This window comes from Leiobunum rupestre, chromosome 9 (genome assembly GCF_980474605.1).
Source record: "Leiobunum rupestre chromosome 9, qqLeiRupe1.1.hap1, whole genome shotgun sequence".
Lineage (NCBI taxonomy): Eukaryota > Metazoa > Arthropoda > Arachnida > Opiliones > Sclerosomatidae > Leiobunum > Leiobunum rupestre.
Window position 1 is genome coordinate 23,190,036 of NC_143392.1, and position 13,032 is coordinate 23,203,067.

At 30.1% G+C, this 13,032-nt stretch overlaps 1 protein-coding gene across 2 annotated transcripts; it reads left to right on the forward strand.

Moving 5' to 3' along the window:
• The first annotated feature begins 3,116 nt into the window (after positions 1-3,116).
• On the forward strand, positions 3,117-12,777 carry LOC149926902 (uncharacterized). Of its 2 annotated transcripts, none has more exons than XM_090158707.1 (5): positions 3,117-3,274; positions 9,052-9,138; positions 9,199-9,381; positions 10,915-11,037; positions 12,337-12,776. In XM_090158707.1, the coding sequence occupies exons 2-5, from the start codon at positions 9,103-9,105 to the stop codon at positions 12,394-12,396; spliced, it is 402 nt and encodes a 133-aa protein (XP_090014833.1). In that variant the 5' UTR covers positions 3,117-3,274; positions 9,052-9,102; the 3' UTR covers positions 12,397-12,776. The 2 variants fall into 2 exon arrangements, with proteins under 2 accessions (XP_090014833.1, XP_090014834.1); XM_090158708.1 differs by lacking the exon at positions 3,117-3,274 and adding an exon at positions 7,663-7,745 and having other exon boundaries at positions 12,337-12,777.
• Positions 12,778-13,032: the final 255 nt, after the last annotated feature.

Here is a 13,032-nt window from a genome sequence, read left to right on the forward strand (position 1 = left end):
GATTACCGCGTTAAGGCACCCCTGTTTTTGACTGGTAAAATTCATCCCTCCCCCACGCATGTATGAAAGCCGGGATGGGCAGAATTTGCAACGCCATCTATCCTTCCTTTGTTTACATCAAATGACAATTGATTTTCCAAAAGGCATAATGTATTTCATTTCACCGCGCATCGATGGCGCCACGTAATCTGCCCATCTCATGGCTTCCTACATTGGCGAAAAGGGGGTCGGCACTCGCGGTCAACTTCGCCAGATACAATAGTGCCTCTATTTCTTTTCTATCTCTATGGTGATCCCATACAAAATGTCTGGTCTCCTTTGAAAAAGATAAGCTATTTTCACGTGAAATTGAGCTACGTTTTAAAAGTCAAAATACTTTATATTTTTGTTCTTCCCAGAAAGTGGTAACGATAATAAAACGTCGTTAGAAATTCAAAAACCAAAACCAAGTAACTAGATTTAATGGAATTAATTTGTCGTGGCCCGTATTTTGCATATACTTACCCCATTGTTCCGAAAACAATCTTCGTGATTTTTAAACTCTCCTTAAAACACGCTCGTCATGATAACATCGAATCAGGCTTACAAATTGTATTGTAGTTTTGGCAAAATATGATTCATTTTTAACTAAGGAACCAAATATAAAAATTCGATTTAAAACAACGTGCGTAACATCAGAGCTTTTTCACGTCGTTTGTTTCTCACACATACTATACGATCATAAGTAAAATAATAGCTTTTTTGAATATCAAATTCGGATACTATAATTTATCATTATTTTGCCAAAGAAGACTGAATTTTCACTTTTAAAAACATTATAATTTTCAATAAGCCTTGGCTGATGCTTTAAATAAGCTGAAATTTCACGGATACTTCTCAGTCCATAACCACACAATGATTTACGTCTTAATTCGCGAAACTACCATTCATAAACAGCGTTGGTAGAAGTAGAAGTGTCATGCTTACAAATTTGATGTTACTTATGGTACTAGTAACGAAATAGTAATTAATGTAGAGTAGGAAGTGTCATAATTACACTACGATATATACTTATGGTACTAGCAACGAAATAGTAATTAATGTAGAGTAGGAGGTGTCATACGGACCCTTCTGAATTACTTATGGTACTCATAACAAAGTATTAAGTTATGTAGAGTATGAAGTGCCGTACTTACGCTACGATATTACTTATGCTACTAATAACCAGATATTAGTTAATGTAGAGTAGGAGATGTCATACTTACGCTTACGATATTACTTATGGTACTAGTAACGAAATAGTAATTAATGTAGAGTAGGAGGTGTCATACTTATACATTTCCGAATTACTTATGGTACTTATGGTACTAGTAACGAAATAGTAAATTATGCAGAGTTGGAAGTGTTATACTAAACTTACGATTTTATTTATGGTACTAGTAACGAAAGAGTAATTAATGTAGAGTAGGAGGTGTCATACTTACACTTCCAAATTACTTATGGTACTTATGGTACTAGTAACGAAATAGTAAATTATGCAGAGCTGGAAGTGTCATACTTACGCTACGCCATGACTTATAATACCAGTTTAGTAATTAATGTCGAAATTAATGGGCTACAAACGAGCGACTACAAATGAGCTCTCTCACCCACCGCAGTGACGTAATTCCAAAAAAGGGGGAAGAAACGGAGGGGTGGCGAAAACAATAGCGAGTAAGCCATTTTTTTTCGTTGATTACGTCAAATTTTCCAAAACTCGTGGGGCCCCACATTTTTTGCCAACAAAAAAGAGGCTGGTTAGAGAATACGTATATAGGAATGGAGCTACAAAATATTACATATTTTAGCTCTATCCCTTTAATACATGTATAGAAAACAGGTTATGAGATCGGGGGAGGGTTCGGATCGGAAGCTCCACACTTGTTCCCTACAACTTTAAACAATGTTTTTTCAAACGTGAATAAATTAGGAATAAATTCGAATTTCATACATCGTTTATTGCCATTATTTCGATAAACTGGAATACAAATAATTTTCTTTTATAAAATAATTTCTTTGACTATTTGGTTTTTGGAATTTCGGTGTAATTTCGACTAGAAAACGCAATTTTGTAAATTTTAACTAGAAAATGTTATTTATAAATTTTTACTAGAAAATGTTATTTATAAATTTTTACTAGAAAATGTTATTTATAAATTTTTACTAGAAAATGTTATTTATAAATTTTTACTAGAAAATGTTATTTATAAATTTTTACTGGAAAATGTTATTTATAAATTTTTACTAGAAAATGTTATTTATAAATTTTTACTAGAAAATGTTATTTATAAATTTTTACTAGAAAACATAGTTTTAAAATTTCAACTAGAAAACGTAGTTTACAAATTTGAACTAGAAAACTTAGTTTACAAATTTCAACTAGAAAATGTTACTTATAAATTTTAACTAGAAAACGTAGTTTACAAATTTCAACTAGAAATCATAATTTATAAATTTCAACTAGAAATCATAATTTATAAATTTCAACTAGAAATCATAATTTATAAATTTCAACTAGAAATCATAATTTATAAATTTCAACTAGAAATCATAATTTATAAATTTCAACTAAAAATATAAATTAGTGATATAAAATATTACTAACCAAAGAAAATTGCGATAAATAAATGCTGAATTATTTCTTGAAGTTTAAAAAATACCAAATTAAAAAATACGGTCGAATATAAAAAAATACATATGTTATACATTAAAACTAGTCTGACATCACCGCGTAAAACTCTGAACCACGAAAATTAAAATTAAATCATTCCAACGTACAAATTAACTCTGCAGGAAAATAGCGTAATACAACCGCAATGCGCGATACCATTTGAGTCACGAACACTCATTTAGAAAAAATTATACTCTTAATCCGGGAAGTCATCCTGAGAATTGAAAAAAAAAATGAAATGCATAACATCATCGATATTAAAAGGTTCTGATTGTTTCGAGCCCGGAGGACCGACGTGGAAGTGTCGCTTCGGCTTCTACAATGAGACCGCCTCTCACTGGCCTCTATTACCACCCCCCGCCACCTTATACCAACCCCCCCGCGTTTTTACTTCATTTATTCCCAAATTTTCCACCCTCTCCTTTCTCTTCAGCTTCCTTCACGAACTTATAATGGCATCAGTCTGTTGAGCTCAGCCTGACACAAACAGCGTTTTCCGTAGTTCCCGTTCCTCTCTCGCGACTTGGAAGAGCTACGGTGCAGCTGCTAACTCACCTCTCTCTACGATCAACAGGCCGAATAAAGGTAAATTATTTTTTATCGATTTTGCACGTAGGGTTTTCACTCCTAAATAAATAGATTGGTCAACAAATAGACTCGTAAACCAAACCGACGAATGTTTGGAAAATTAGCTCACGCTTGGTTGAGTTCTCGTTCAACAATGACATAACGTTATTGATTTAAAAGGATTTGTAAAAGTTAAATTAGTTTACGGTATAAATTATTTCCTGTGATATAAAGGTGCCATTTTTCTCAGCCATAAATCATACGTAGAAAGTTTGCAAGTGCAGATTCAATCAATTTTGTTAAATTTATATATTTTAAATGTTAAAAAAGTTAAATGAAATCGAATATTGTACATGAGATATTTGTTTCAATTATTAAACCCACAATATTAATTTTACAGTTTTATTCATGTTTACGTGAGCTGAATTTAAAGGAAATATATTAAAATTAAACGTATGTATACAATATTAAAACTAATTTAATAATTTTGTTATTAGTGTTAAAAATAATTCCAGTTTCGTGTTAATTCTTACGTCAGTTGGGATTATTTTTTCCAAATGAATTGTATTAAAACAGTCGATTTCTAAGATAATTCAGATAAGATACAAAAGTACAGATTGACAAAATAATCTCAAACACTTTTCCGATAACAAATACGGTACGTGAAGTAACCTTACAATTTTAAATGCTCAAAAAGTTTGTATAATATTTATTCCAAGTTTCGCAACAACTAGAAACAAATTTTGAAAAAGCAGTTCGATTTATTTTTAGAAGCGTCAGTCAGAGTTTGTAGACATTCTCACTTGACCACGGAACTTATGAATAGTTAACGAGCGTACTCGGTACGCCACGAACTGCGAATCGCGCTTGTCTCACAGGCTCTCCATCACTATCTCGGAGTGGCTTTGGGCGTCGACTCGGCGCCATCGGGGAAAGCACGCTTCCCAGGGGCCGTAACAAAACACAGCCAAAGCCGCCTTTCAGAGAAACAGTACTGGTAAAAAAAACGAGTTTCTAACCCTCTAAAAGGGTATACGTTTAATAGATTCCCATGGTGGTGGACGCGTAATTGCATACCCAAAGAAATGGGGGGAAAAATTATGGAAAAAGTACCGAGCTTCCTATCCTTACTATTCATTTAGAAATTAATAACATGGATGTTATAATGTCTTTATTAAATGCTTCATTGTTTTATTAATAATGATGTTTTGTTAGGGCACGTTATAAGATATATGATATAACTACGATATAATTATTATATATAGCTATTTTTCAAGCTTTCAAATTTCATAATTATATTGACCAAACCTGGATAATTTATTAAATATTTGTCATTCGTTTTAATACGTCATCGCTTAAATAAATGTATTATAAATTTATTTACGTATTTCGTGAGGTTTTAAACATCACGGCATTAAGTGGTAAATAAATAATTAAAATGGTTAATTTACATTATATGCATATTAATTAGCAGTCTATTATTTGTAACATGTTCATATTATCAACTCGTTTAATTAATAATTAAATAATTTTGTGATATTGAATAATAATTAATTTATCTATTTAGTGACATTCAATAATAATTAATTTATCTATTTAGTGACATTCAATAATAATTAATTTATCTCTTTAGTGACATTCAATAATAATTAATTTATCTATTTAGTGACATTCAATAATAATTAATTTATCTATTTAGTGACATTCAATAATAATGCATTTATCTATTTAGTGACATTCAATAATAATTCATTTATCTATTTAGTGATATTAAATAAAAATTAATTTATCTCTTTAGTGACATGAATTAATAATTAATTCATCTATTTAGTGACATAAATTAATTATAAATTAATTTATCTATTTAGTGATATTAATTTATTATAAATTAATTTATCTATTTAGTGATATTAATTTATTATAAATTAATTTATCTATTTAGTGATATTAATTTATTATAAATTAATTTATCTATTTAGTGATATTATTTTATTTATTTTGTAGTTATAACACATCAATAACACTTTACATTTAATGTTCATATTATTTGTCAAAAGAATTTAAAAATATAAATATTGTTCCTAACGAGATAATCAATTATAAATTTATCCTTGAAGTTGATAGTAATTAAAAGATTTTGAAAAATTGATTACCTAATTTAAAATCGCCATCTCAAATCTAAAAAATGTATTACAAAAAAACGGTTTGTTCCTGAAATCCTTTCGCAACGAATTTTATTTTTCGAAAAAAGCGGCTTTCTTTTACGCAATTAGCCCCCCCCCCCCGCCCATGCCCCCCCTTTTCCGGTAAAAGTGGGTTTGCATTGATATGTTACCGTGAGAAACGCAATAAATAACTGACTACACTAACCCCCAGTACTCAGGTTGATAACATTTTTGGCAAAAATGGGTCAGATTTCCACCAGATTCGTGACAAATTCTACCCTAAAAGGTTAACCTTTTATTCACTGCTACTACGGCCATAAGTTTATGATATTTATGCTACGACTATAAAACTATGGTGTATTAGAAGTTCATATTATATCTTTTATAAGTATCCATATAGCCTAATCTAGGGCATAGAAATAAAACATTTATTTTGGCAGGCTCGACGTCATTTTCAATAGACGCGATTTTCCCACCAACCGCGAAGAATACAACGCATCGCGGCTGAAAACGTACCACCATAAGTCTATAATATTGTTCCCTAAGTTTGTCACTTTCGGGAATATTTTACTGAGAGCTAGTAACGAAGTGACGTCATCCCAAGAAAATCTCCCCCTAGCGAGGCGCTGTCAAAGGCTACGTGTGACCGAGCGGACACAAAATGGCAACGAAGCCCGTAATGCTGTCTGTCTTGTGAATAGCTCTCAGTTAAACTTTTGCATTTGAAGAATAGGAAGTATCACACTTATATTACAATATTGTACACTTATGGTACCACGTATATTACTACGCCTAATAATGTAATAATTTATTTATTTATAAAACATTTTTTAGACGTAATCATTTTAGAAAGTCTCTATATGAAGTATTTCACCTCATACTATTTTACTTCCGAAGCGAAGAGGATAACATTAGCAATATAGTTCGATATATACTTATTTCGTAACGTACGTAATAAATACTTATGTTTAAACCATCTTCTTAAAATTCACGAGTCATTTGTTGGGTATATTTCGAACTAGAAATTTGGAACAAATTCCTTCCTTTCCATGAGAGTATAAACAAAAAGTTAGTGTTTATATATTTTTTATTGAACACACCTACATTCGGTTATATTGGCCGTACCACCTTTGCAATTTCTTCCCACTAAGTTGAGGATTAGATTTATGCATTATTCGTGTAAACATTTTGTCTCAGTAGGTGGTGTGTTCAATTTATGGGAGGATTTCTATCCGTGCGTGGAGAGCCTATCGCCCTCTATCGGCAAAAATACTAAATATTTATTTAATAAATAATTTGACTTCAGCCGCTACCGATAGTGTGGCGCTTCGATCGAAAAGGAGATAGTCAAATAACCCTTGGAATAACAGTAAAAAATGCATAATTATTAAAACCGTGAGAAATTGTACCATGAACTCATCCTTAAATTATATGGCCAAAATATATCGTCACAAGATTCCATTACTATGACGCGTGTTAAATTTCATCCTCGTGTACCTGCATCTCAAGTTCCCCAACCCACGCAAAATATTTAAAAGCAGGATACCATCTTGGTGTGAGACCATCAAATGATAATATGATATATGAGCGTACAGTCAAATAAAAAAAAAATAATATAATCATAACCTAAAAGAAAACACATTTTGGGAATATTTCTTGGAAATTAATCAATATAGACTTGGAAGTATGACGTATATATTACGTCACCCATGCTTTTTCTAATTGAAAAACAAAACATCAGCATGGTGGCCATGGCCAAAGGTACGGCATGACGTCACGCTGTCAAGACATAAAATGGGCTATGCTTGCCCAGCTTGTTAAAACGTGACTATAAAATAGTTCAATTTAAGACTATGTATGAATTAATAGGCTCTCTGGTAGGAGAGCTAATGTAGGTAGCCTTTTCCATTAAAACAAGAAAGCCACGTTATTTTATAATAGCGCCTATACGACTGTGTTTTTTCGGAATTTTAAGAAGGAAGTGATAGTTTTGAAAGGAAACGGCGTATCACAGTTTTAAGCCAGCACGTACATTCACGACGTTGTTTTATGTGTAGTTCTTTTCTTTCTTGGTAAAGGATATGGTAATATTTAAATTGGATGTGGGCGTCGGTGCGATGAAAATGAAAAACATCCCATTTGGAAGACGCCCATTCGAGACAAACTGTGTTTAAACGCCTTTGGACTGGTTGGCTTTCGTTTTTGTCACTTGAAATAGCTGTTTGTCAATTCGTTTTAATTTGGGTATATCATTTCCTCAAAATTTGGGTCGCATTATTTACGTTCAACTTTAGTTTAGTGCATAATTTCAGTGATCTTGCAAGGTTTGTAAACTAAATTACTTTATAAACGCTATGTTAAATTTGGAAATTTTATTTAAGTCTCTTAAGTTTAATAGTAAAAAAAAATTAAATTTAAAAGTGAAATTAAACGCATCAATTAAATTGAATGTAAAAATTGCATAAATTTAAATACTTAAATTAATTTAAATGCAAAAATTACATAAATTTAAATACTTAAATTAATTTAAATGTAAAAATTGCATAAATTTAAATACTTAAATTAATTTAAATGCAAAAATTACATAAATTTAAATACTTAAATTAATTTAAATGCAAAAATTACATAAATTTAAATACTTAAATTAATTTAAATGCAAAAATTACATAAATTTAAATACTTAAATTAATTTAAATGCAAAAATTACACAAATTTAAATACTTAAATTAATTTAAATGCAAAAATTACACAAATTTAATTACTTAAATTAATTTAAATGCAAAAATTACATAAATTTAAATACTTAAATTAATTTAAATGCAAAAATTACATAAATTTAAATACTTAAATTAATTTAAATGCAAAAATTACATAAATTTAATTACTTAAATTAATTTAAATGCAAAAATTACATAAATTTAAATACTTAAAGTAATTTAAATGCAAAAATTACATAAACTCAAATTAATTTAAATGCAAAAATTACATAAACTTAAATTAATTTAAATGCAAAAATTACATAAACTTAAATTAATTTAAATGCAAAAATTACATAAACTTAAATTAATTTAAATGCAAAAATTACATAAACTTAAATTAATTTAAATGCAAAAATTACATAAACTTAAATTAATTTAAATGCAAAAATTACATAAACTTAAATTAATTTAAATGCAAAAATTACATAAATTTAAATACTTAAATTAAACGCATCAATTAAATTAAATGTAAAAAAGGCATAATTTAAGTACCAAAGTTAAATAATTTTAGTACCAAAATTTAAATAAATACTAAAATCAAATAAATTTGGGTACTAAAATTATTTAATTTTGGTACTTAAATTATGCCATTTTTACATTTAATTTAATTTTGGTACTTAAATTATGCCATTTTTACATTTAATTTAATTTTGGTACTTAAATTATTTTATTATCTTTAATAAAATTAAATACTTTTAAATGTTATATTACCCATTTTTTGGGGCAAACATTAGAAGCTCATACCACTCAACTGAAAATTTTAGAAAATTCAAATTATTCCACGACAATTCTTATCAGGTTCAAAGTGGTTAATAAGAAGAAGTACAATTTAAGATTAAAACTACTATATTTCGTGACTTTCTCATTTCAGATTTCGTGTTAAAAGTATTTTTCTGCCAGTAACGCCCAAACAAGCTTCATCATGAATCGAATGGACATTCTCCTCATCCTCAGCATCGTAAGTTAAATCGACCAGTTTAGAGAAATACTTCGAACTCTAATGCCATGAATTCTACAGATCGCTGGTCTGTCTTGTTTGGGGACGGTGGGCTCAGTGGTGACTGGTAATAAAATCCAGAACGGCTATTGGATAGTGGCGGGCAACAGCGCCCACATGTTCCTCTTCATCACCTCTTGCATCGCCTCAACCGTCTGCGTCCTCGTTGTCGGCACCAGGGATGACGCCACCAAGACCAGATTTGTAAGTACTATTACACGGTTATGTTACCAAACGTCTATTACTCATTGCTTTGAAGTAACTGCCTTCAAGTTTTAAAACGGCACTACTTGTATAAGTTTGGGAAAATGCAGCCACCTCCGTTACGCCTCAAAAAATACTATTTTATTTTCTGCAAGTTTTCTTATTTTCTTTACCAACTACCTCATAATTTAGGGACGGTTTTTGTAAGCTCGTTAGAATAAAATTACGTGGGAAACGGTAGTATTTTCAGTTTTGGTACGTAGTGCTTAAAATAGTTAAAATATATTTATAAAATAATTATATTATAATTAACATAATAGTCGTAAATTGACGCCTTATTTTTTAATGATTAACTGTTTCGCCAATGACAACATAAATAATAAGGACTGGAAACGAGCTATCCGCGACTTGTTACTAGATAAATAGCCACCGCCATACTTTATAGTTTAAAACATCGCTTAAAATAGGTTTTTGAAGTTGTTTATTTGCAGTTCCATTCTAGAGAAAATGTTTAAATTGGCGCCATCTAGTGTAAATAACCGAATTAAAATCGTACCTCGAATGGCTTCGATCTAAATGTTCGTTTCTCTGAAGGTTAGGCTATATTTTTCACTTTGAAGAGCTTGTCGCGAAGTAAAAAAATAGTGTAGGAGAAGGGGTAAAGAACACGTCATCAAAATCGTAAATTTTCGCCACTTCAGCGCCACCAAGTGTGGCGTTTTAGAATGTATCTCCACGCGCGAGCAAAGAGAAGAGAGATATTCCCGCCAAGACAAATTAGTCCATAGATGAAAGAGAAAGTTTCTAGTATATTGCCATCTAGCTAAATAGTAAATATTTCCAAAGGCACAAAGGTAGGGGGTCAAAGGTTTCAAACCTCCCGCTTCTGTTGACGCCTGAAAAGGTCGATAGTCTGAACGCCCCTTTATGTCACTTTTGCTGTAAGCAATTTGTAATTCGATCTATACAAAAAAGATAAAACCTTTCAAAAGTCAAAATTTCAGCCAGAGACAGGGCCGGATTAAGACTTTATGGGGCCCTAGGCCCTAGTTAAATTTGGTGCCCCCTTTCAATAGCTGGCGAAGCGAGCTAGGCGCTTCCTCAATTTATAATTGAGAAATGGAAGGGAAATTATTTTGCTTCCACATTTAGTATGTCGTCAGGGGCTAGACGGCAGTCCGTCAGAGAATGTGACAATCAAACGTTTTTGGTTAATACGGGTGGACGCATTTACTAAAATTACTCCGGAAAATATTTTGTGAAAAGCAAATGATTACTTTTATTTTTTTCGAACCCTCTTGGTGCCCCTTGTAGGCTTGGTGCCCTAGGCCCAGGCCTATTCGGCCTATTGGTTAATCCGGCCCCTGGCCAGATATTCCAACAGTATACCGGTTACCCCCTTTGGGTGTCAAGGGTAATGGGTAGGAACTCTGGCTCTTCTCGGAAACTGCCGATATCAGGCCACCCTGGATGTATATTAGATGAAACTACCTACTTCTGAAGTTTCTAATGATAATTCGCTTATGTTTGTAGTTCACGTCCTTCAACGGGATGATGGCCATTTTCTACATGGCCAGCGCCATTGCAGCCATCATCTACAGCACGGACGGAGAGATTTCCACCAGAGATTTAAAACAACCAGCCATTGCCGGAGCCGTAAGTTACCCCGTTACTAGAATAATATCAGGAGTAAATAATATCTCTCTTAAGAGGGAAGTGTCCATTAACGCCGTAAAAAAATAAAAATGTACCTTTGATGGTTCGAATGGGCCCGAATTTTAGTGCGAAATCGCGGATGGATACACCGAATCAACAACCAACTTACGCAAGGAAGAACTTGGAACCGGCACAGATTTAATTTCCACGTAGTTCTGCCATTTTTATGTATTTGTTTTTGTAAGAGTCAGATGGCGTCATTTAGTGAGCGGAATTGAAAGTAATAATACTTGAAACTTTCACAAATACAAAATTTTAAGCTACTTCTAAATAATAATTAATAATGAGTAAAATTACATTATAACTAAAAAACTACGATATAATTCTGAAATAAATATAAATTAAATAATTACATTATTACTAAAACTACGAAATAATTCTTAAATAAATATAAATTAAATAAATACATTATAACTAAGAACTACGAAAAATTATCAAATAAATATAAATTAAATAATTACCTTATAACTAAAAACTACTAAATAATTCTTAAATAAATATAAATTAAATAATTACCTTATAACTAAGAAACTACGAAATATTTCTTAAATAAATATAAATTAAAAAAATACATTAAAGTAAAAAACTACAAAATAATTATTAAATAAATATAAATTAAATAATTACCTTATAAATAAAAAACTACGAAATAATTCTTAAATAAATATAAATTAAATAATTAACTTATAAATAAAAAACTACAAAATAATTATTAAATAAATATAAATTATATAATTACCTTATAACTAAAAAATTACGAAATAATTATTAAATAAATATAAATTAAATAATTACCTTATAACTAAAAAACTACGAAATAATTCTTAAATAAATATAAATTAAATAAATACATTATAACTAAGAACTACGAAATAATTCTGAAATAAATGTAAATTAAAAAATAACATTATAACTAAAAAACTACGAAATAATTCATAAACATAAATGAAATAATTAAATTATAAATTTCAGTTATACGCAATATGCAACTATTATAAAATATTTATAAAAAATAACATAATTAAAATAATAATACTTATGAAAAGTGTCTCGTGTTCGTTTAGAGAGATGGCAATCTAGACCTAGAATCAAGATGAACCCTGAAATAGGGCGATGCATCGGTATAACAGCATATCACCGAAGCTATAAGCTATAGTCCCAGGTTCTTCCTCGCGTAAATCGGTTCTTCTTTTAAAGATAATTTTAAAATAAATAATTAATCGAAATTATTCGTTTCAGGTAATCGGCATGGTGGCGTCGGTAATTCACGGAATATCGTCCTTCTTGTCCAGATTTTAGAAAATAGACTCATATGAATCATGGTATTCCTCATTAGTGTTAAAATATTGTTATATTTGATTGGAGAAAAATAATCAAAAAGTACCAAAAAAAATCAAAACCCGTGCCGTGTTATCGGGGCCTTCTAGGACATAATCAAAGTTTGGATTTTTAAATTATCTCTTTAATTGTTTTGTAACCTTCTATTTCGCTCCAATATAAGTGTGTTGTATATTTTTTATTTGCGCTAAAATGTCTGGCGTGTTTTTATTTAAGAAAAAATATATTTTATTTTTAATTTTAATCCCACCTTTGTGAACAAACATTTTATTAAGGACTTCCAAATTAACGTCGCTTTCGTCTATAAACGTGAATTATTTGTTTATAATCGCGGCGAAATTCAGTTTAACAGTATTGTATTCTTTACTCTTCTTTAATATTATAAATTTTTGAAATAAAATTTTTATAAAATTACGTTAGTTCTTTTTATCTTCCTTCAAACAAGTCTATTCTACATTAACATATTATCAATACCAATATTTATTTAAATATTTAAACTAAATAGATAAAAATAAGATTATAAATTAGTGTTTTGTTTGAATATTTAAAAATATTGTATCACCTGGTAAAAATCGGTATAAATAGTAATAACTTACA